The sequence below is a fragment of the Lathamus discolor genome, chromosome 14, assembly GCF_037157495.1.
Source record: "Lathamus discolor isolate bLatDis1 chromosome 14, bLatDis1.hap1, whole genome shotgun sequence".
In the NCBI taxonomy this organism is placed as follows: domain Eukaryota; kingdom Metazoa; phylum Chordata; class Aves; order Psittaciformes; family Psittacidae; genus Lathamus; species Lathamus discolor.
The window spans coordinates 11,242,556-11,267,158 of record NC_088897.1 but is presented as its reverse complement, the minus strand read 5'-3'; the positions used below and the strand labels follow the sequence as shown (position 1 = coordinate 11,267,158).

The following is a 24,603-nucleotide window of genomic DNA, read 5'->3' as shown; positions in this document are numbered from 1 at the left end:
GCATCCATCCTATTACAACTGTTTCACTAAGTTATGGCCTTGCTGTTCAGCTCTTTCTGATTTGGAAAGCGAAGAGAGGTTATTTTCTAGTTGTTTCTCCTGGACTGCTTCTTGTAAAAGTTGTGTGAAGAGAAACAATAGAGGAGTAAAACACAGAGGTAGGAAAACTGGTTTAAGGAGATGTTGTGTGTAAGAAAAACTTGTCTCAACAGTCTTCAGCCAGGACTTGTAGGTCAAAGGAGGTGATCCTGCTCCTCTACTCCGCTCTTGCGAGATTCCACTTGCAGCACTGTGTGCAGTTCTGGTGTTCTCAACATAAAAAGGACATGGAGCTGTTGGAACAAGTCCGGAGGAGGCCATGAGGATGATCGGGGGCTGGAGCACCTCCCATATGGAGACAGGCTGGGAAAGTTGGGGCTGTTCAGCCTGGAGAAGAGAAGGCTGCGTGGAGACCTCAGAGCAGCCTTCCAATATCTGAAGGGGGCTGTAGGGATGCTGGAGAGGGACTCTTCGTCAGGGACTATAGCGATAGGACAAGGGGTGATGGGTTCAAACTGAAACAGGGGAAGTTTAGGTTAGATATAAAGAAGAAGTTCTTCCCTGTGAGAGAGGTAAGGTGCTGGAACAGGTTGCTCAAGGGAGTTGTGAGTACTCCATCCCTGACAGTGTTCAAGGCTAGTTTGGATAGAGCCTTGGTTTGGTGTGAGGCGTCCCTGTCTATGGCAGAGGGGGTTGGAGCTGGATTATTTTAAGCCCCTTTCCACCCCGAATCATTCCATAATTCTATGACTAGTTCAACTTTAAGCGCTGAAATTATTTTGTGAAACATGTTGACAACTGGGAGCCTTCTGTTTCATGAGGACCTTAATGTAACAGGCCTTACGTGTTCCCATCTTCAGCTAAGCCAGCACTGGCCAGCTTTCTCTGGAGCCTTTTAATCACTGACTGAAGGGCTTAAGGTGGCTATTACACTGAGCTCAGCTGTCCTGAGAAGTATGAACGTTCCAAGATGTGTCAATGGAGAAGGCTCACAACAGAAAACAGGCATGTGTGTGTATCTGCTCTACTGGAACTGCAGCATCAGCTTCTGCAGAGAGTTTGTGAAGTTAATTCCTCAAGGAACAGGCACTCTCAGTGAGGAGAGAAACTTACTTAGTGGTGCTTTATTATTTGCATAATCATAATCACTATTATTATAACTATTATTATATATACGTTTATCTGTTTCTGTTATATTTTTGCTTAGATTGCCATGGGGATTCCCCTCCACAGGATCAAGGATATCCGAATGATGTATGGTGTCTCTCCGTGGGGAGATGGATCTATTGACTTTGAGAACTCAGCCCACGTCCCCTGTCCCCGTGGCCACGTCATCGCTGCACGTATCACCAGTGAGAATCCTGATGAGGTGAGTGCTTTAAACTCATAGTTACTGTTTCGCTGAGAAACTGTGGCCTTACACCAAGGTTAAATCCCTGCTGCTGCTCCTTGCTGAACATTTTGGCCGCAAATAAAAAGCATTCTTCCTTTATCTCATTTAGCTGATGGTTCTGTTTAGACACAGCCTGAACTTGTTTGTGTATATGTGATGCTGCAGCACAAAAGTGCTCTGGCCTTCAGAACTCTGATTACTTCCCTAATTCTGGATTATTTACTTTTTCTCTAGGGTGTATAGCAATGTCTGTCTGTCTTTACAGGGATTTAAGCCCAGTTCTGGAACAGTTCAGGAACTGAACTTCCGCAGCAATAAGAATGTCTGGGGCTATTTCAGTGTGGCTGCTGCAGGAGGGCTTCATGAGTTTGCTGATTCTCAATTTGGTCACTGCTTCTCTTGGGGAGAAAACCGGGAAGAAGCTATCTCGTAAGTAGTCAGAAAAGTGGGAGAACCTTGGTAATTGCTTGGTTTTGTTCTCTTTGGTCCAAAGTGCCATGGGAAAACAAGATTGCTTCCTTATTTGTAGGAGTTTGAAGTTTCCCTCTCTTTGCCTTGTTTCCCACATCATGGTCAGGCTTCTCATCCTGTCTTGATTTGCAGTTCCACTGTGTTGCACCTTCATTTCTACACTGTTTGCTTAGTTTATATTTTATCTTTCTGTTTCATTCCTGCCTTGTGTGCCTACTGCTGGGATATGGTGCAGCTACTGTTGTGTTGAAGTCTGTTGTGGTTCAAACCGAGCCACACGGCTCATCCACTCACTCCCTGCCCTTTTCTCCCTCTTTCTTTCCTTCCCCCACTCCACCACCCCCCCTCTCCCCCACTCCTGGAGGGATGGGGAGAAGAATTGAGAGAATCTAATTCCCATGGGTTGAGATAAGAACAGCCCAGTAACTAAGGTATAACACTAATCTCTACTGCTACCATCAATGATAATAATGGTAAGAGAAAATAACAAGAGAAGAGAATACGATACCACCGCCGAACGAGTTCGACCTCCCCAAAGAGAGCCTGTACCCTTCTGGGTAACTCCCAGTTACCTCCCTGGGCATGACGTGCTGTGGTATGGAATACCTCTTTGGCTAGCTTGGGTCGGGTGTCCTGTCTCTGCTTCCTCCCGGCCTCCCCTCGTCCCTGGCAGAGCATAACGCTCAGAAAGTCCATGGTCAGACTAAAACATTTGTGTTATCAGCCCTGTTCCCAGGCTGAAAGTCAAAACACACTGCTGCACCAGCTACTAAGAAGGAGAAAAATGACTGCTACTGCTGAACCCACGACAAAGTCCTTCCTAGAAAGCATTTGGGTGGAAGGCTTCTAACAGGACAAGCACTGATAACTTGTTAGGCCAGTGCCATATAATGGTTTATAAACCACTGAGCTTTCTTTTGTTGTGTGGAATGAGGAAGCATTCAGTCACAAGACAGGACTGTCTGACCTGTCATCTAGGCTCCTTTTGCATCCATAGCCTTTTCTCTCTTCCATTCTTTGTGGGATGGAGACCACATCTGTCTATCTTCTCTACGCTCCTGACACGTGGTAAATGCCTGTGTGGTAACAGTGGGAATGCCTGTTTTATAGCTTGGCTGGCTGAGCTGCTCTTGTTCCCACCTGCACCAGATTGAAGGAAATCAACTTTCTTTAATTCCCAAGCTTGTTATACGGGATCTTGGTCCAGTGCACATGCTCTTCTGCTGTTAACCTTCAGGCTGTTTTTTCCCAGCAGCTCACGGGGGGAACTACCTGAAGTTAACCAGTTTGCACATCGTTGCTGTTAGTATGGGATAGATAATAGGTTTTCTTCTCTCTTTCAGAAACATGGTAGTGGCTTTGAAGGAGCTGTCCATCCGAGGAGATTTCCGAACCACTGTGGAGTACTTGATTAAACTCCTGGAAACAGAAAGCTTCCAGCAGAACCGCATTGACACGGGCTGGTTGGATCGACTTATCGCTGAGAAAGTTCAGGTGCAGCTGCTTCCTTTACAGACTACAAATTGGAGTGAGAAGGGAAAGGGGATGTGAGGACAAGCTTGGTGTGTGCTGGATGCAAGAGGATAAGGATTTAGGAGTGGTTAATTTCTGCTTATTGCTTTATGAATTAATATTTTCATTGGCCTTAGTTCTTATTTATAGCAAACAACTACTCAACTATCATGACATCGACCAGAAAAGCATCTTAGTATATGTGGGAAGGCTGGTATTTTGGTTTGCACTTTGGGACAGATTTAGTGGATGTGTAGGTGGAGCCTCAAGGTGTGATCCAGGAATTAAGAAATGTGGTTTTCTTTGAAGGAGTTACAAATGTAATTGCTTCTATTTGTATTTGCATGGATTCCTCATCAATTAGGAAAGGCTGGCCATGAGCCAGAAATAAAGCTGAGATTAGTTGTTTCTGCAAGTGGTTGTCTAGAATGGACTGAAGCTAAAGGAGATGGAATGGTGTTGTGTACCTTCCCTTTCTAGGCTGAAAGGCCTGATACCATGCTGGGAGTAGTGTGTGGAGCTCTGCACGTGGCTGATGTGAGCTTCCGAAACAGCGTCTCCAACTTCCTGCACTCTCTAGAAAGGTAAAATTGCTGAGAAGCCAATAGTCATGAGCTGTGATTTACAAGTTTGATTCAGGTCCAGTCCAGAAATACACAGAGCTTGTTGTCTGCTGACTGTTCTCTGGCAGACTCTTCCTAAGAAGAGATGGTTTAAAAGCTTGCTCCCATCTCTCTGCTAGTGTTTTCCAAACTCTTGCATGCATCCTGGAACCTGCTTGGGCCCCTGGTAGCAGTTTGATGGCGTCTGAAAGACCAGTTTTGTTTTATACTTCACTTTCAAGGGGCCAAGTCCTGCCTGCTCATACACTGCTGAACACTGTGGATGTGGAACTCATCTACGAAGGAAGGAAGTATGTGCTGAAGGTACGATGTGCAGTGTGGATACCCATCCTCTTGTCTCTTTTACTTGGGAATGCCTGTGCTGTTCTTGCTTAATCTTTGTAGTGTATAATTACTGGAATTAAATCTGTGCAGAGTTAATTTTCTCTGCTTTAGTGGGGTTGGGCAATCAGTACAATCTCCCTTATGATATCCCATCACGTCTTTCATTACAATATCTTTCAAGGTCATTTTAATCTTTCAGGGTCAAGAAATGCTCTGCATAGGGTGAAGAAAACTTTGTTATTGGCAAAGAATACTGCCTGTTGGTTGACCAGAACTTTCAATTGATGTCTCTGAACATGTAGATCTAGTCTGTTGGTGTTCGAGCCCAGTTTCATCAGCATGACCAGAATCTGTAGTATTTTTTTCCCTTTAGTGGTGCTTTTTCTTTACTGTGTGTGAAAAGACCGTGTTAGAAACACTGTTGAGAGGTTTCAAAACCAAGTGTACGAGGGTTAGGAAATACTAGACTGAAGACTGCCTGTGCAATCGCAATGAGTTTACTGGGTCTGATTTGTTACAGTGCAGCTTTTAGTGACATGACCATACACTGCTTTTTGCAGCTGTAAATATTCTGCACCTCCATGATTGTATTTTGGCACCCCTTTGGTGAGAGGCACTGAACAGCACTAAAGGGTGCTCTAAGCGTTTACCCAGCTTCAAGCAGGAGCTCTGTGGCAGAGGCTGTGGTAGGGTGCCTTTCTCCAGGGAGAGCTTTAGCTGCTTTCTCCATGACACAGTCTCTTGTTACTTCTCTCATTCATTAGGCAATATTAGTACATGACTGTGCCTTGTACATAGATCAGGGTGAAGAAATGGTATATGATTGCATAATCAATCCTGTACTATTAATGCATAGGTGTGAAAGGATTTAACCAAGATTAATGGACAGCATTAGTTCTGGCATCTTTCAACTGCTAAATGCTTGGCCTTGTGATCCCAAATTCTTGTGCTTTTCCCATCTAACATAAGAACAAGTGGCTCTGTTCCCCTTCAATTCCCACTGTTGGAGTGCTGGAAAACTGTCTTGTGGCAACCAAGGCACTATAAATGCTGGGTTCATTTCATGGGCTCTGTACTGTTCTCGTGGACCTGCAGGTGACCCGACAGTCGCCCAATTCCTACGTGGTGATCATGAACAGCTCCTGTGTGGAGGTGGATGTGCACCGGCTGAGTGATGGAGGACTGCTCCTGTCTTACGATGGTAGCAGCTATACTACCTACATGAAAGAAGAAGTGGACAGGTAGCAACCTGTAAAGATCACTGTTTAATTTGCAAACAAGCCAGAATTAGGTGTATTCATAACTTTACGCATCAGTTGGGAATGGAATGCTCGCCTAGGAAGAGGCTGCTGGATGTAGCATGGATGAGCTTAAAGGGAGAAGTTGTTTTCATCTAAAGAGCAGATCTTGGCTACTGTTAGAGCCAAGATCTGGATGTGTGTGGAGTCCGTGTTCTCCTGCTGGTTCTTTAAAAGTGCCCTTTTGGGTTATAAAAAAACCCAAACGAAAACCAGAATATGGAAATCTTTAAAATCCTTGAAACCCCATAACTGCCTCAGAAACAGCCCCAAGATTTGCTGTTTCAGTGCATTCGCTCAAAACTCCCTGCAGGGCTCAGAGCCATAAGGTCTGTAAATCTCCCATCTTCTGGAACACGAACCAGTGCCCCCTCTGCTGGTTTCTTTTCTGTGACAAATGTAATGAGTCTGGTCAGGAGTCCAAGGAGAGTTTGGGTCACTCCTGCTCTCTTCAGCTTTGTGCTGGACACCAGATGATTTTGCATGGGCAGTTTGGTGCATGTGTTGAGTGTTACGTGTAGCGAGTGTCATCTCCAATAACACCAGGCTTTGTTTATATGAAATCTGGAACTTCCTTGGTTCTGGTTCTGGTAATGAGTGTTTTGTGGAGAAGCAGCGCAAAAGTGGCACACAACCAACCTTGCTAAGGGCTGTTGTCTGGTTTCTGATCCTTGGCTTCCATAGGCTTTGTTTGATACGGTTAATGTGAACTTTCAGACTCAGGGCTGGGCCTTTCAGTGCGGAAGAGCTGGTTGAGGGGGTTTTCTTTAGAACAAGGAAAGAGAGAATGCATTTTCCCCTTTGCATGCTTTCCCCGAAACTTCTGTTGCAGTGATTTATCCCGTTCTTTCCCAGGTATCGCATCACTATAGGGAACAAGACCTGCGTGTTTGAAAAGGAGAACGATCCCTCCATTCTGCGCTCACCTTCTGCTGGGAAGCTTATCCAGTATGTCGTGGAGGATGGGGGCCATGTGTTTGCTGGCCAGTGCTTTGCAGAAATAGAGGTAAAAGAGTCTCAAAGAACTGACTTGGCTGCAGATGCTGAGTCTGCCCAGGCAAAAGCTGGTGTGGGGGGTGAGAAGTTGAATGCTTTGAAGCTGAGAACTGAGCACAAGGGATAAGTCGCAGTATTTCCTTTCCACATGTTGTCTGCGTTTTAGCTTGGGCTAACACAGGAATCAGCGGTGACAGTTGATGGGGTGGGGAAGAAATTAAGAGCCTAACAGCTGAAATGGGAGTGCTGATGACTGTATACCAAGTTATAAGCAAAATTTCTCTCAGATGACCGTAACCATGATTATGACCTTGGTGTGACACCAAGGTAGAGTGGTGTCCATGTGTCCTGTGTGTTCTAGCTGTGGTGAAGAGGGCTGTCTGTGTGTAGACCACTATTTAGTACTAACACAGACTCAGAAACAGTCATATGACGAGATTAAGTAGCAAATGGAGAGGTCTCTGATTACCTGTTCGTTTATCAGGTTGATCGGATGAGTTAATAAGTGTCACTCCTCCCTTCTCCCTTGGAAGTTCCTTAACTCTTGGAGAAGAGGAGGATGAACAATTTCTGCACCACTGTGAGGAAAGCATGAGAGATTGTGTAGGAGTGAATGGCTCAAACAGATTTGAGGGAGGGGAGGGTGTGTGTTGCCAGAGGGGCAGTTAAATCCATTGAGGACAATGTGTAGGAGAAAAATACCAAGCCAGAGATCCAGATATTTTATGTAAGTACTTTTACGCTGCAATAGAGCCGTAGCTAAGGAGGAACCACATACTCAGTTCCTGTGTTCCCAGTTGTGGTGTGTAGTGTACCAATGGTAAAACTAAACCGTCTCCCCTCATACCCAGCCCTTCTGCACTGAAGGCAAAGAGCTTCCATGTTGATGTAAGGAAGAATCTCTGCGAAGAGCAGTCTGAGACCTGTGACCTCTAGAAAGCAATCCTGGTTCCCTCTGCTAGAAGTGACAGTGTTGCTGTAGCTTTTGCAAGTGGCTCACTGACCTCTAGCCTTTAGAGCGCAGCGACCTCTATTGCCACAGTAAATTGTATCTGCTTTTTTCATTGTGTTGAATATGGGACCTTCGTGAGTACCTGTTGGTCTAGGCAGTGTGGAACAGATGACATTCCTGCTGCACTAGTTTGTGGCCAGTTATTCCATTCTACCATTCACTTTATTGCCTGGGGTTTCACTCCACGTGTGAGTGTTTTTAAGCCTTTGTGAAAGTCTGAACCCAAAAGGTGCTCATGGAGGTTTGCCTGTGGTAGGACATTGGCTGCTGGCTCACAAAACTAAGACCACTGGGGGAACGTGGCAGCTGAGTGAGTAATGTGTTTCCCTTGCTACAGGTAATGAAAATGGTGATGACACTAACAGCAGGAGAATCAGGCTGCATCCATTATGTCAAACGCCCAGGAGCCGTCTTGGATCCAGGCTGTGTGATTGCCAAGCTCCAGCTGGATGATCCCAGCAGGGTTCAGCAGGTGAGAAGTTGCAGGAAGCGCAGACGTTTGTTGTGGTTTTAATAGGGGAGTGATGTTGAGAGTGGTACGAGATGGTCCCGTGTAAGGAACCAATTTCAGATGTGTGCAGTGTACTGGAATTGTCACTTTACCACTCATTTGTCTCAGATGAGGACTAGAACTCAGATTATTGTCGCTTTCTTTGATTCAGGGTAAAGTTACATATATTCTTGTTCCCTTCTTACCTCAGTAGTAGTGTCGGCCTATTTTATGTGTGTACACAGCATGGAACTGTTGGAGATCCAGCTCATAACCTTTCTGTCTCTCAACCAAGTGCATTTTCCACTGTGGGAATTCTTCCAAGTTTAATCTGAGTCTCCAGTTGAGGGTAAACTGGATGTTACCACCAGGGATGATGCCATGCAGGTGGCTTAGTGACAAACTGTGCTGTTCATTGTGTTTCCAGGCTGAACTGCACACAGGTACCTTGCCACAGATCCAGAGCACAGCTCTTCGAGGTGAGAAACTCCATCGCATCTTCCATTATGTCCTGGATAACCTGGTCAATGTGATGAATGGATACTGCCTGCCAGAGCCCTACTTCAGCAGCAAGGTATCCATTGGTTCTTTATCAGTTCAGGGTTAGGCTGGCCAATTTGCATGTCAGGATTCAGGCAGTACTACCCTGCTAGTGCCAGCTCAGTTCAGTTTTCTTTCTTAGCCTTCCTCTCAGTCAGTCTCACCAGAGAGTATGATGGGAAATCCCATTGGTGACGCTCAAAACAAAGACAGAGTTGAGCTTGATCTTTGCTGCTTGTGACTGCTGCCTTGTACATGGGAGCTACATGTGTAGCCAGCTGTGGTAGAAGTCCTAGAGGGAGGAGGTAAGAAGGTGAATGAACCTGAGTCAGCTCTTGGTTTAAGGTAGCACAGCAGCTGTGTCATCTACCCCAGTTCTCTCTCTCAATCCCTGGATTAGCTATGTGATAAAACAGTATTGAAGAAGACCTCAACAAAAAGCCTTTTCTCCCTTTTTGCTGCTTATTCTTTTCTTCATGCTTGTCTTTACACTGAGTTGTCTCTCTCCAGGTGAAGGGCTGGGTTGAGCGACTAATGAAGACACTGAGAGATCCATCTTTACCTCTGCTGGAGCTTCAGGACATCATGACCAGTGTTTCTGGACGGATTCCACCCAATGTAGAGAAGTCCATCAAGAAGGAGATGGCCCAATATGCCAGCAACATCACATCAGTCCTTTGCCAGTTTCCCAGCCAACAGGTGATGAAACCACACTTTATAGGGGAGCAAAAATTGATTTGTGTTGGGGCAAAGAGAGAGGGAGGGAAAGCTCCTTTAAATTATCTGGAGGTTAGTTGGACCTGAAGGATGCATTTCAACGTGGGGTCTTCATGATGAAATACACTTACCTGTATCACTTGAGCTTGCCTGCTTTGCCTGTACTGAAGGATGTGTGTTCCCCGCTGAGCGTAGCTTTAAACAGGCAGTTTGGCAGTGGTTTAATCCTATCAGTGGCCTTGTGGGCATTTACTCATTTGCTTTTTGCTTGGTGCATGTGCTGCAGTGCAATATGTGGTGTCAACCTTAAAAAAGAGTGATTGCAACTAAGGGAGGCCTGGTTATGTAATGAGGTGTAGGAAGATGATTTCTCCAGTATGTGGTACTGTGCATTGATTTCTGTATCATTGTCAGGTCATTATCTTCCTTAGAACTTTCTAAGGCTTTGGCCTTTGCTGGGGTGTGCTGGAGCTCTGGTCTGTTTGGAAGAGCTCAGTTTCTCTGCTGGTTGTTCAGCCAGATTGTCCCACCAGGCCAGGGACTCTGATGTGATTGCTCTCTTTCAGATTGCCAATATCCTGGATAGCCATGCAGCCACCTTGAACCGCAAATCGGAGCGTGAGGTCTTCTTCATGAACACTCAGAGCATTGTGCAGCTGGTACAGAGGTGAGCCATTTTCAGGGCTGCCTCCTAACCGTTGTGTGGTTGGTTGAAGTGTTCTGCTGCTTGAAAGACCTGAGCCTGCTCATCTGTATTCAGATGGTTTTATTACACTCAGTCTAAATCACGAGGAATAGAATCATAGAATCATAGAATAGTTAGGGCTGGAAAGAACCTTAAGATCATCCAGTTCCAACCCCCCTGCCATGGGCAAGGACACCTCACACTAAACCATCCCACCCAAGGCTTCATCCAGCCTGGCCTTGAACACTGCCAGGGATGGAGCACTCACAACCTCCCTGGGCAACCCATTCCAGTGCCTCACCACCCTAACAGGAAAGAATTTCCTCCTTAGATCCAATCTAAACTTCCCCTGTTTCAGTTTGAACCTGTTACCCCTTGTCCTGTCACTACAGTCCCTGATGAAGAGTCCCTCTCCAGCATCCCTATAGGCCCCCTTCAGGTACTGGAAGGCTGCTATGAGGTCTCCACGCAGCTTCTCTCCTCCAGGCTGAACAGCCCCAACTTCCTCAGCCTATCTTCATACGGGAGGCGCTCCAGTCCCCTGCACACTTCTCTCAGGTCCACAGTGAGGAGGATGTGTGGGGCTCCTGGCTGCCTGTGGAAAGCACACAGACACATCCTTCTTTTTTTTTCTCTTTGCCATGTGAAAGATTTAACTTCTGTCCTAACACTGATCGTATCTTGGCCATTTCACCAAGCTGCTGGTGTGTGTTACACCTTCTAGTGTCTGGAGTTTTGAGTATTTGTAGAAGAAAAAGGATATTTGGTTGCCAAACATGAGCCTTGCTTCCCATAATATTAATGGCAGGAATTGTGGATTCACATAACAATCGGGGTTTTTAGGTATGCTGCTTTCTGTAAGCAAACAGGTTTGCTCTGCCACTCCCTGGTGAGTGTTGTTCACTTGTGGGTCTTCAGAAGCTGTGCTTGGCCAGTCTCACTCAGTGCTAGGTTTCACTTACTTGCTTCTGCAGGTACCGGAGTGGCATTCGAGGTCACATGAAAGCAGTGGTGATGGATCTGCTCCGTCAGTATCTGAAGGTGGAGACTCAGTTTCAGCATGGTGAGTCTCTGAGAAGGATTTGACTTCTGAAAGAGCCGCACTTGGTCCCAGAAGGTCCACATGGACTCCCTTCAATAAAGACTACTCTAACTTTCTGGTCAGGGTTAGGGTTCCACATGTAGAAGCTTCATAGTAGAAGCTTGATTTATTTCCCGATTCCTGAGCATCTGCAGCAAAATGAGAGTTGGAAAACCTGTTTAAATTCACCGCCCTGTTTAGGTCTGTCTTGCCTGTTTATTAAATTCTATGTGAAGAAAATCAAGTGCAGTAAAAGAACCCCCAAAAGATCACTGAGTTGTTTGCACCTGCAGTAAAACACCAGGAAACTGCTTGCTGTTCTCAAGAACCTCAGCCTGAGTTAGACGCACTGCACTGCTGCATGCAGGCACAAGAGGGCAATGGAGCACTAGGGGATTTTGAGGCTCCAGCTCTTACAGGTAGCTCAGATTCCGCTCTTCTTTTGTCCTGCTCCATTACCTGCACCATCCTAATAGTACTGCAGCTTCATTTCCACTTCAATTTGCTGGTAGTAGAGAATGGTGCAAATCTTTTTGCTGTTATTTTATTTTGGTTGTCACTGAAATGAAAGACTGAGCTCACCATTCCTCCCTTTAGAATTGCTCACAAAGGAGGTATTTAGTGTTGGAACTGTTTTAACAAGAGTAGGGATGTTTAAATTACAGTTTGCAGTTGAGGGCTGGTGGAAGGAATGCTTTATTCTCAGAGGTGTGTGGACCATGCAAAGCAGATTCTCAAAACATGTATGGAGAAAAATAAAGACACATCTTGTAATGTGTATTCCTTAACACAGGGGTGTGGAGACTGGGAAAAATGTCCTTTTCTGATTGCAGGTCACTATGACAAGTGTGTCTTTACGCTTCGGGAAGAGAATAAAAGTGATATGAATGCTGTGTTGAACTACATCTTCTCACATGCTCAGGTCACCAAGAAGAACCTGCTTGTTACAATGCTCATTGTAAGTTGTCTGTTGGTGCTCTAGAAATTTGCTGCTTCATGTAGTTGTGTGTTTGATGCTTTGAAAGGTACTGAATTGACAGCTCTATTCCTCAGAGATGGAAACTTCTAACTACAGAAGCAGTGGCAGCAGAGGGGGGTTTCTTCATGTGTTCTTGGGGCATGTAAGCCATGTATTAGAGGAGACCCAGGACTCGCTGTCCTGCTCAGTGTCTGGGCACCTTCTGGTTCATGACTGTCCTGCACTGATTGCCTATGAGAGTGCAATGAAGGCTCATTATGCAAGTGATTTGTGAGCATCTGTGGGGAGATAAGGATGCAGACTTCAATCTTAAACTGGGAGGATGCTAGAGGCTAACTTTCAGATGTGGGGCTGTGACTATACTTGGTTTAGTTTGCTTCTTCATCTTCAGAGGCCTCAGAGAGGTCCTGTCTTTATATAGCTCATCGTACTCAAACTGGAGTTGCTTGGAAAGCGAAGCAGTATGCTGCCAGCACGAAAAGTAGATGTTGTAATAGCAACATCTTTATGGTCCTTTAGTAATGAGGGTGATATCCTGGTAGGGAATAGCATGAGCCAGCCCATATGGAGGCCCCTGAGGAGTTTCACATGCTGTGCCTTGGTGAGCTGTAGTTCAGTCTTATGGGTTTGATGGTGATTCTCTTGGCTTCTTCCTGGTTATGGTCTCAGTCTGATCTCAGGAGTGCAGTGGTTCTTTTGGACCAGTATACTCTGGTCTGCATAGTGGAATCTGACTCACTATCTCAGCACAAAGCTGGTCTCTTCACATCAGGCCTCTGACCCTTGGTATGGTGTCCAGGGGGCTTGTGAAAGGATGGGGAATGTCCTGGGGTCAGAATTCTTCTTGGACAGACATAGATTCCACCCTAGAAACACAAATGAACCCTCATGCTAGCACCCGCCAGCACCTTCACTGCTTCTTCTGGCGTGTTACTCCATGAAAACTCTCAGCTTCATCTACTTCAGTCCCACTAATGGGTAAAACTCCCAGTAAATGACATTCCCAGGAAAAATAATTAAAACCCAGTTGAGTCCTGTCTCCTTTATTTCATATTTCATAAAAAGCCTCAAGAACTCCTTGTCCCACAAAACGCTTTGAAGCAGGATGAATGCCCCCTTCCTAAGGCAGGCTGAATTTAGCTATGACAGACTACAGCTAGGTATCTTGCTTTGTAAGAGGCTCATTTCAGTACTATCTCCCTCTTCTCCACACTCCTTTTCTATTTCATTTTACAAGCACAATGTGGGCTGGTACTGCCAAAAATCTGTCCAGAGTAGCCATGCCCAAAATAGCTCTCCAAAGCAGAAACAGAGTCATCCTTGTGCTAGGCTGAGGCTGGGTTTCTTCAATTCCCATCGGTGAGGTAGAAGGACCGGTTCTTCCTTTCTGCCTCTCCTTTCCCCCTCCTTGTTTTTGTCCTCTTCTTTTCCTTTCTTTCCCTTTCTGCTGTGCCGTGTGATTGTAAGTAACACTTGCCTTAAGAATCTCATTATTTGAACACGGAGCCATATTTCCTCTGAGAATTCTGGAGTAGCTTTGAGCCGGGGCTGTTCATTTCTCAAGTAATCATGCTGGCGTGATGGAGAGAGAAAATGGCAGCTGTTCACAGCTCAGGCCTTCAATTTGCTTCAGAGTCCAGTCACTCAAGTGTGTAATTACACGGGGGTGCCGGGGAGGCGTTAGGCCTTGTCAAAGAGCTGGTTTGAGGCTCTGCTGCTGCCTTTGCCAATCAGTGCAGGCAGAGCCAGCGCGGTGCCAGCTCCCTGCTTCAGTTTGCTCTTGGCATCCTGATTATTTCTCCCTAAAACAGGACTGAAACTTTGCTGTGTCTGGTTTTTCACCTCCGGGCATGCTGTGTCGTGAAGGCAGAGCTGTGCTGTGTCTTCGTGTTGGTGTGTGCTGGGAGACAGGGAATGCAGAGAAACGTCAAAGCCTTTTCCTTTTCCTTCCTCTGCAGCCATTCTACCAACCACTGTCAGTTACTTCCCAATTCCTGGCCTAGGAATTATTAGGAAGAAACTCTTCCCTGTGAGGGTGCTGAGGCGCTGGCACAGGGTGCCCAGAGAAGCTGTGGCTGCCCCATCCCTGGCAGTGCTCAAGGCCAGGTTGGACACAGGGGCTTGGAGCAAGCTGCTCCAGTGGAAGGGGTCCCTGCCCGTGGCAGGGGATTGGAACTGGATGAGCTTTAAGGTCCCTTTCAACCCAAACTGTTCTGTGATGATTTTATGATTTCTACTCAAGTAAAGGTTGACATCCCAGTTTGCAAGAGCTTAAAATACACTGGAGGGATCCCCTGACACTTTTGGTGGGCTGTGGCCTTTTGTTGCCAAGTTATTTCTATGGGGTGGTTTAAGTTTGTCCTCCAATGGCAAATGTCATGTCAAAATACCTTCAGGCTTATCCTGTTATTGATGTATCCCTGGGAATCCATCAGTAAGAAGGGGCTCTGAGGATGATTTAGCAATAGTGTTGTTATGCCATCCTTCACCTTTTCTAGCTAGCACATTTAGAGCAGGATGGGAACTACTTCATCCTTCCTATATGTGTTGAAACGTTTGCTGGTCCAGGGTTGGTTAGTAGCGGACAACGATCTAGTAAGAGATAGTAGCTGTTTACCTTTGGAATGACATGTAATCTGAGCTGTAACTTGTTAGTCAGTCTATGGGACTTATGTTATTTGTCATTTGGGTTTTTAGTTTGTTTTCCCTGGCAGGCTTATCAGTATAACCTGCTGCACAGAGGTTTCCCTTTTCCCCTTTCTATTTCTTCGATCTTCAAATGGTCTTTTCTGCATTCTGTGTGACATCTCTTAAAGATACCAGCACTCTTTCCTGTTGCAAACCCCAGTTTTATCTCTCATTTTCCTCCTGTGATTCATTTGCCAAGAGAGAAGCTGTTAAGTGCTGAATAGAAGAAACACATTAGAGGCTCCTAGAAGGTTTCCAGCTTTGGGAGTGAGAGGAAGAGGCTCCCAGGCCACTGAGCCACAGTTGAGTCAAAGACTGGGGTATTATTCATGGGAATTGAATTATGGTTTTTACTTAGCTTTGTGTAGCCTTATTAGAGGAATGACAGAATCTTCTGTTTCTGGTATTGCTGAAGCTGTGTCAAGTGTGTGGCTGGGGAGTTGTAGGGTTTTGGGGGGTTTGAGGTGGTTTTGAAGGGGACTTCAGGAGGTTCTCCTGCCAGATAAATGCCTTCTGTTTGGTCACCTTTCATGGTGAAGCTTTGTTAATCCTTGCATGCAACAAAAGGCATTTCACTGCAATTGAATGCTCTTTGGGTTTTGCATTGCTGCTAGAGGGGAGTTCTGGTGCAAAACTGAAACTGGGTAATGGGAAATCATTTAACCCCAGTCTCTCTGACAAGTCAGTATTTCTCATGTGTTTGCATGCCACAGCACATGCTACAAATAAGAAAATGGGTGACAGTGCCAGTCCCTTCTTTCCTCTGTAGCTTTATTTATATGTGTAAAAGTATTGAGAGCCCAATGCCTGTACCCTTGTCAGCACAGAATTACAGAGTGATTGAGATGGGGACCTGCAGAGGTGATGCGGTCCAGCATGTGTGTGTGTAATTCAGGTTTCAGCTCCTCTGCAGGAGGACGGGAGATGGTTTTCCTCTGTTCTAAGCATTTTCAGTTCTCTTGATGTTTAGGACCAGCTCTGTGGCCGTGACCCCACCTTGACAGATGAGCTGATTAATATTCTGACAGAGCTGACCCAGCTCAGCAAGACGACCAACGCCAAAGTGGCCCTGCGAGCGCGGCAGGTAAGGGAGCGTGTTCAGAATCCAAGCTGATCCCTGCGAGAGCCAGGCTGTGCCGTTGCTGGTCAGATCAATAGGGACTGCTCCTGCTCGGAGCTCTCTCTTTTGGAAAGTCTATATCTCTTGATGTTTAGTTTGATTACTGTGCAAATGTGACGAGTAGATTACTGTGAGCAGCTTTAACAGTGACATGAATTAACTGATGGTGAATCAGTGTGACAGGCTAACAAAGATTGCAGTGGATTCCCAACCACTGTAATATTTGAAGTGCAGATTACATTCCTTTTGTCCCTCCTCATCCAAAAGGTTTTGTCTGGCTCAAGTAGGAGTTAGTTGAGAGTCGCCTATGGTTTGTGTGACAGAGGAAGTTGAAATACGTGGTTGCTGTGGTTCCTTCTGCCTATATAATCTGTGAACCCGACTAGCTCAGGCTGCCTGGAATGTGGAGGCAGCTGTGCAGGGAGCAGCCAGGACATGAATCTGGGTTCATCAGCAGCCTTACAACTGTGGATTGGTGTGCACAGAACACGGAGAGAAATCTGCACAAGAGCTACATGCTCCTTGCAACCACTAAGGAATTATTGCAAGGAATTATGTTGGTCTTTTGCAGGTTTCTTTTGGCTTTGAATTGTGTTTTGTCAGTCTCTTTTAATCTGAAAATAATTGGGAGAACTCTTGTTATTGGCAGCTCCAACAGCCTGGTACAGATAATAATCTGAGTGCCAGATATCTACTTGGGCATTACTGTGAGCTTCCTCTTTAGCAGTTAGTCTGTAGGCAGGAAGGAGTGAGAAGGCACAATCATTTCATGGTAATGCCAGCCCTGTAGCCTGACCACTCTTCTCACTCCACAATCCCTATCCCCATTCTGAAAGCAGGGAAGCTGACACTTTGAGGATCACTCCTTTTATTTCAGAGCTTGACTATTGAAAGCGAACGGGGCATTTGAAGCTGCTCAGTGACCTTATGTTTCCTTCAGGATTGTGTTTGTGTCCTTGAACTATTCAGTTATTGAACCTCTCAGCAGCATGCTGGGGATGGTGCTGCTGTCCTTGTCTGTGTCTTTATGTTGCTCTTTCGCTTCATTTTCCCCTGCAAGCTGCTTCCCCTTCCTCTCTCTGCATCCTTCATGTTGGGCATTTAATACCTGGCACCAGTGTGTCCTGGTGCCTGTGCAGAGGCAGGCTCTGGTGCTGCTCCCTGCAGCTGCTGCCTGCCAGCTCTGCTTTCCAATTAACAGCCGGTCAGGCAATCCCCAGGACTGCAGCTCTGCAGTGCTAAATCACATGCACTGATGGAACTTGATTGAAGCTGTTCCTTTGCTCCATGGGGAATTGCCAATAATACAAACGGAGCAGATACACAAATGAGGCTGGGGAGGGGAGAGAGTTTGCAGCATCACCCAGGTGCCACAGAATTCACAGGAGAAACCAGCCGCCTCTGCTGGGATGGAGCAGGCTGGTGCTGCTCCAGAGGTAACAGCATCACTCCTTCCACTGACATCCCCTGTGTGTGCTCTTCACCAGGTTCTCATTGCTTCCCACTTGCCCTCCTACGAGCTGCGTCACAACCAGGTGGAGTCCATCTTCCTGTCTGCTATTGACATGTACGGACACCAGTTCTGCATTGAGAACCTGCAGGTATCTACCAACTTTCTCTCCTTGTTTCCCTGCTTTCTCCTCTCTGATCTCCATGTTTTGTATTAAATCTCACCTGTAGTACCAAGGTCCTTGTGGCTTTAAATTGTATTGTTCTGGTTTGTAGCTTCCCTCTCATATTTGTTTCCATCCCTACGCTGATACTGGAATGATCTCATCACAGTCTACAACCTCCTCGAGGAGGGCGGCAGAGGGAGAGGTGCTGGTCTCTTTCTGGGGAACAGCAATAGAACACAGGGAAATGGGATGAATCTGCATCAGGGGAAGTTCAGATTGGACATGAGGGAAAGATTCTTCACTGAGAGGGTGGTTGGTCCCTGGAACAGGCTCCCCAGGGAAGCAGTCATGGTGCCAAGCCTGTCAGAGATCAGTGTCCAGATGATGCTCTTAGTCAGATAGGTTTAGTTTTAGGTAGCTGGAGCAGGGAGCTGGATTCGATCCTTCAGTGTCCCTTCCAACTTGAGATATTCCATGATTTGATATACAAAGGTCATAATCGTTGATGTACAACAGGAAAAGAACAGAAATGAGAACTAGTCAGGCTTCATTTGGGGTGTGTTTGCTTTTTTTGCCTGACCCTGTTTGCGAGACAGGCGGTTCCCTCTTAAAGCTCATGCCTAATGTGATCTCTTCTAGAAACTCATTTTGTCCGAGACATCCATCTTTGATGTGCTTCCCAACTTCTTCTACCACAGTAACCAGGTGGTAAGGATGGCAGCTTTGGAGGTAAGCCTATTGCCATTGAGAAAACCAAATATCATTGATTTTTCTTTGTTTTCTGTTACGGGGTTTTTTTGAGCACAAGATTGGGAGAGCTACCAGTTGCATGGGATCTGGCATATTTGGAGCCTGGCATTTAGCAGGATTAATATGAATAACTTGAATCTGGAACTTCATTCACTTCTTTGCTTGAAGAATCAGATGGTTGAAAATGAAGCTGCTGTCAGAGAATGTGGTCAGCTTCTACCCTGTTGTTGGTTGCATCCTGTCAGACCAGCCTTCCTCAAAGGATAACTTTAAATTCTAGTGAATTAGAGTTCTATTTAGCTGTTTTGTGGGGGTATCTGTTTCAGTTTTACTGATTTTAGGTCTCTGGTGTATTATTTGTCTCTTTGTCTGTCTGTGCTTCCTTAAGCCAGCTAAGCTGATGGTGTTTCTCTCTAACTAGGTGTATGTTCGAAGGGCATATATTGCCTATGAGTTAAACAGCGTCCAGCATCGCCAGCTGAAGGACAACACTTGTGTGGTGGAGTTCCAGTTCATGCTGCCCACCTCCCACCCAAACAGGTCAGATCACGTCTGCAGGCGCCTTTGGAGCGGGAGGTTTAGGGGGGGCCACATCCGATCTTAGCAAAGGAAGCTTGCAACAAAATTGGTGGAGAAAGGGAGAGTCCCAGTGCCTCAAATAAGCACAAACTACTTAAGATAAACCCCTGCATTACCCAGTGCCTTCTCCAGAGCTATTTCAAACCTCAGGAGCTGTGGGGGGTAGGTTCTGCAGTTTGGATTCATTTACATACAATAGTCTTAATGTATTTTCTGATGAAGTTCAGCTTCTGTAGGAAGTTTCCTCTAGAAGTTCAGTTCTAGCTGAATCCTGAGCCTTCCAAAAGATACAATGCCAGGCAGAATAATCAGTTACTTTGAACTTCAATAAAGGAAAGTCAAACATCCTCTGTCCCTTCTGCAGCACTCCCCTGCCAGCCCTTTGTATCTGTTTGGGATTGGCTCTACTTTCAAACCTGGCTTTACTGGATAAGGTGAAACCTTTTCTAGCATGTGTTTTTCTTCTTTTGGAGCCCAAGATGCATGTGTGAATGGGTTGAAATGGAAGTGCTGGAGCTGACGTACTGTGGCTTTCAGCCAGTGTTTTATCAGATGTATTTCTTACGTCTGCAACCAAAAGCATCACCTGTTGGCTGCTCCATCTTACAGAAGCAGGGTCGCATCTCCTACTGTGTGCTAAGATCATTTAAAAACCCCACCAAACACAAAACCCCAAACCCCTTGGTTATCGGAACCCCTTCAGTGCTGTCACCTGAGTCAGTTCCCGTGTCCGTTCACTTGCAGCAGGAGCTCAGGGGGGTATTTTAGCCGCTGTTCTCTTTCTGGCGCAGTGAGTCTCGGTGGCCGCCGGGTGCCACTGTTGGTCTGTGCTGGTTTGGCTGGAGGGCACTGGCGCTATTTTTCTCCTTTGTTTCCAAGCATCTTTTTCGTCCTTTTATTTTTGGTGGGGCTGGGCAATGGGGTCCAGTCTCGCTTCATTGAGAACCCATCAGTACATTTTATGAGATGGTTTTCCGAATCTGGTTTGCTAGATATGAATGGCTGTCCTCAACAAGCAGCACAAACCACTCCCGATACAAATGGGACATGCATTTGGTCTCATCTGGTTCCTGCATTTCTAGAATATTTGTAAATAATTGCATACTATTTTTAGTATCCCTTTATAATGCTCCCCCCCCAGCCCTCCACTTCTTTCTCCATTTCTTCCCTCCACTGGTCTCAGTTACCTCTGTTGCTTGGGGGTTATCTGGCCTGCCCATGCTGCCCACAGCTCTATTACTGCGCACAAGCTTAATTGGACAAGGTCAGCTGGAAGAGGAGAACTGTTTCCTGCTTGGGGAACTGCTGCTTTGTCCTGAAATCTCCTCTCCCCTTTATGCTGGATTCGCTGGGGCAATGTTCTGCAGCTCAGTTCTGCTTCTCAACCATCAGCACTGCTGATGGCTGACTGAAAGCGCATTGCGGTCCTTGTGCAGAGGCCAGCAGGCTTGGGGACAAAACCACTGCTTGCACAGGCAAGCCCTTAGAGTTCAGTCCCTTAGAGTTGCACCTCGGTCTGTTAGCAGTGAATTTGGCTCCTGTTGCTTGATGCAGCTTCTTGCAGTGTGCACCAGCTTGTGCAGCTATTGTGTGCCCGGGTGCTGAAGCACAGCCCGGAGCAGGATACCTGGGGCTTAAGTTAGCCCTGTGTGTGGAGGTTTAAACTGGGTATAAAGGCAGACCTTGTGCTAAGCCCAAGATACAGAAATCTCAAAACTGATATTGTCTTGCTGAAGTCTTCTTTGTTGTTTTTGACTATGGTCTACGTCCATCGTTTGTTCTTCTGTATCTTGTGTAGCACCAGCTTTTAGACTGAAATCTAAAAATGCATTCTAAGGGAAACCCCAAAAGGCAAAGTATCCCAGCTGGCCGAGCAAAAGGTCCCTTGAGGCTTTGAGCCTGGGTCCTGGTCAGCCAGAGAACATTCCCTATGGGAGCTGGTGTTAGTAAGCTCCATCACGTTAGTATGATGCCACATGGTTTTCAGCACTTTTATCAGGTATTTTTAAGCCCTGGTCCCTGTTGTGTCTGATTCCTGTGAACATTCAAGGGCCCAGATTTTACTGGAGCAAATATTCGTGTAGAGAAAACGGCAAACTGGTAATGGTTACTATATTTAAATTCTTTGGTATTTAACCCAGCTATGTCTTTACTTAATTGTAGCAGCAACAGTCACAGTCACTACTTCTGATCTGACTAATCACAGCCAGGCACTCAGGCTTTGTATTTCTGGCCACTGAACAATTGCCATCAACTACCCACAGGAAAGCTTTAGAGAGGAAAGAAAAACTATTAAATCTGCTAACAAAGTCATAGAAATGCAACCTGCTCCTGGTGGGTTTTGTGGGCACAAACTGTTTTGGGAATTATTTGTTTAAATTAATAGAAAACATCCCATTGTAAGAATCCCCACTGATCCAATTGCAAGGGTAAGACATAGGGAGAAAAACTGCTTATAATTGAAACCATAGAGGGCTTTCTAGCTCAAACCCAGCATCCTTATTGCCCGGTGCAAGGCAGATGAGGAGCACAGTGTAACCATCTGGTGCCTTTTGCAGTAAATGGAGTTTGCCAGCCCTCTCCAAGTAGAGGGCGTTGCAGTAATCCCATCTGGAGGAGGCGAGAGGAGAGTGTCCACGGGATGCTGATGGCTGCTTGCTGCAGCAGAGTACTGCAGACAAACACTGATGTGCAGAGCCCCTTGCATTTGGATAACCTGCCTCTTTCAGTCATCTAGAGTCCTGGTGAGAAAAGATGGGAGAAAGAAATGAGCCCTGTTCTGAGCTGTTCTTTGCTTCCCTCTTGTTCAGACTGCCCTGCTGAGATGGGAAGCTGGTGGAATATTGACTGGTGTTTAGAGAGTTCAGCTTCCTTTGTGAGAATGGCAGGCCAGGTGACAGACACTGAAAGGCCTTTCTTAGGTGTTCAGTGCATGAAACAGTGCTTGCCTAATCTTAGCTTAAAATCTGTTCAAAGAAACATTGTGTGTCTAGGAGAGGGAATTACAGTGCTTTTTCAACAGGAGAAGGGGTTTTTCTAATAATCCCCCTCTCTTCTCCTGCTTTCGGACAGCCTTTCTTCTGTCTGAAGCTGTAAGGTTTAAATTAAACTGGGACATTGTCTGCTGGAGCTAGCTTTTGGAGCTGCTGCAGAATGGTGCTGCTGCCCTGCTCTTCCTGAAGCATCCCCTCTCTCCAGCTCATCGTGTCCCCCAGCCAGGCTGTTCAGCTGTTCTCTTGCTCTCTCCTTCCCCAGTAGCAGATGTGCTGGAGGATCAGAAGGGAAGAACTCAGAGGTAACCGTGTTCCCTCTGTCAGATGCCAAGACAATTGCTGGAAAGGGGACCTAGAGGTGCTGGATATACCTCTACTTTGGGGTGTGGCAGTGATGCCTTCAGAATGCACTGAGCCCCAGAGGAAACTGAAGTGTAACCCAGCTTGGTTTGATCCCTCTGATGCCTTGGCCATGCCTTCCCAATCCATCTGTGTGCTGAGCCCACGCCTTCCTTTTGTCCCACCTGCCACTCCTCTCTGCCACACTTGGCCTTGAGATGTCCTGAGGGTATCCCCGAGTCAGGAGATGCCATTGGAAGGTGGAAGTGAAGGAAGGTTTCCACAATGCAGATTAAGACTTCAGGTGTTGATAACTGGCTTAGCTTTACCTTTGAAACTTGATAACGAGCTGTCTGATGCCAGCTCACCCTCGTGTTTAGAGCTGGGAATGCACATGACTTAGCAAACATGGACATACAGGCAAATGCCTTACTGCAACTTGCCTTGGCTGAATCCATTCTTGGGACTGCATCCTGCTCTCCATGGTGCTTCCAGGGGTGGAACTCAAGTCTAGTCTTCAGTTTCTTTGCATTTCCAAAGTTAACAGTATCAGTGTCTCAACTATCTTGTGCTTGGCTTTGCCCAGTATCTCCTCTTCCTGTGCTTGTGGATGTTTGTTGACACCCTACTTGGACTTTGATGTTGCTGATTTCGAGGCTTAAGAGTGGTGCATGATCTCTCCTTTGCTGTCTCTTGATGTTTTATCATCTATGGAGTATTTTGGTTGTTCTTTTTTGTCAGCCTCTTCCTTAGCTTATAGGTAGAAACCCATTTTGAAGGCTGAGGGCCAAGTTAATTATTGCTATTTCCAAGCAGAGCTTTTACAGAAGAATAAGAAAACAACCCTTAGAGCAGGTTTATAGGTTCCCTCCTGCTCTCATTTTACTATGATATACTCCTAAGATTTGAATTTCTGACAAAAATAGGAGTGTTTTCTGGGGACTAAAGTTGTTGCTAAAACAGCCTCCTGCATCAGTCCTTGGAATGCTGGTACTGAAGCAGCCGTGGCTGCTCCGGGCTCTGACCGCACTGCGGACCCGGGGGTACCACTCCGGTGTATCATTAGGTGGCCTGAGGTCCCCTCCTTGTTGGGAAAGAGCGGCTGCTCTCGGGAGGGAGGGGGAAATGCTTCCAGGACACCTGTAAATCCCTGCAGCTCCGTGCTGAGGGTTGGATGTTAATTAGCCAGCAGGCAGCAGTAATGTGTTGCCGTTCCCTTGGCTTTGCCTGTTTCCGAAAGGGCAGAATCTTCCAGCAGAGCAAAGAAGGGGCTGTTGAAGGGGCAGCAAACTGAATGGAACGGCGATAATTTTATGCAAATTGGACTTGAGCAGCAGCTTCAGCTTGGCTGAATCACAGAGGGAGCAGAAGAATGAGGGAAGAAAGAGGGAGAGGAAAAAAAAACCCAATCAAAATGTATGGTTTGAGGCATGTTTCACAGCCTTCTGTTTAGATCCTTCTACAGAAACGAAGAAACAGAAGAGGAATGCCACTGGTCAGAGCCAGTGGAATTGCTCTTTCTCCTGTGGTACTGCTGTTAATAACTACAAGTGGGTTATTCAGCCGACCTCTGCTGATTCCGCTTTGCTGCCTCGTTTCAAAAGCTTTGCCCGGCGCTGGCACTGGCTCTCACAGCTTGCTCTCACCAGCGGTGCTTTGCATGCCTTGCCATCATTCCATAGGGGAGTGCTCCTGCTGGAAAAGAAATAAATAAAAGAAAGAAAGGGAGGGACCAGGGGAAACAAATCCCGATTCATCCGGGGGGTGCAGGGGGAGCCAAGGGGATTTTGGCTTGCTTGAGCAAGAGAGGTTGTAACAGTAGAGTGTGTGTTGGTGAGGAGCAGATTCCCGGTGAGATCAGCTTCCCTGCTCAAGAAGGGAGTTCAAATGAGACAGGGAGAAGGGCCGGGGCTGGTGTGGTGGGAAGGTTTCTGCTCCTGTGAGCAGTTGGCTGTGGAGGGTGGTGCCTTTGCACAGCTCCCAGCCCCTTGGTGCTGCTCAGGGCTGAGCAGCCTGGCTGGTACCTGGTGCTTTATGTCAAGGTGTAGTAGCTCAGTGAACTGCAGTGCCCTTTCACAAGGCCTAATTGCACTGCAAATACCAAACCTCTGCCTCTTAGCGTGTGTTGGTGACAAGTGACAGTGCAGCTCCTGTTATGAGAAGCCCTCTGCAGCTACCATGACCTGTAGATAGAGAGCCAGCCCCACAGTGTGCAGCTTGGAGACTTCTCCGTTCCTTTCTGACATCCCCAGCCACTGGGTCTTCTGTTTTCCTCATTGCAATTCCTGCCATAGTCTCTTCGGCTCCGTACTGAGCGGCTGGAGTTCCTGGAGCAGGGCAACAGGGAGCCCTTTCTGA

General features: G+C 46.5%; 1 protein-coding gene across 7 annotated transcripts in view; it reads left to right on the top strand.

The window, feature by feature from the left end:
- Positions 1-24,603, top strand: part of ACACA (acetyl-CoA carboxylase alpha) — a 116,162-nt gene that overhangs the window by 24,318 nt on the left and 67,241 nt on the right. For all 7 annotated transcript variants that reach the window (XM_065694274.1, XM_065694275.1, XM_065694276.1 and 4 more), the window contains 17 exons: positions 1,247-1,408; positions 1,698-1,861; positions 3,247-3,397; positions 3,896-3,999; positions 4,260-4,341; positions 5,458-5,603; positions 6,516-6,666; positions 8,006-8,140; positions 8,586-8,732; positions 9,209-9,397; positions 9,982-10,082; positions 11,075-11,163; positions 12,015-12,139; positions 15,819-15,932; positions 17,456-17,569; positions 18,224-18,313; positions 18,756-18,874. In XM_065694274.1, coding sequence (XP_065550346.1) covers positions 1,247-1,408; positions 1,698-1,861; positions 3,247-3,397; positions 3,896-3,999; positions 4,260-4,341; positions 5,458-5,603; positions 6,516-6,666; positions 8,006-8,140; positions 8,586-8,732; positions 9,209-9,397; positions 9,982-10,082; positions 11,075-11,163; positions 12,015-12,139; positions 15,819-15,932; positions 17,456-17,569; positions 18,224-18,313; positions 18,756-18,874 — 2,183 coding nt within the window. The remainder of the gene's footprint in view (positions 1-1,246; positions 1,409-1,697; positions 1,862-3,246; positions 3,398-3,895; positions 4,000-4,259; positions 4,342-5,457; positions 5,604-6,515; positions 6,667-8,005; positions 8,141-8,585; positions 8,733-9,208; positions 9,398-9,981; positions 10,083-11,074; positions 11,164-12,014; positions 12,140-15,818; positions 15,933-17,455; positions 17,570-18,223; positions 18,314-18,755; positions 18,875-24,603) is intronic.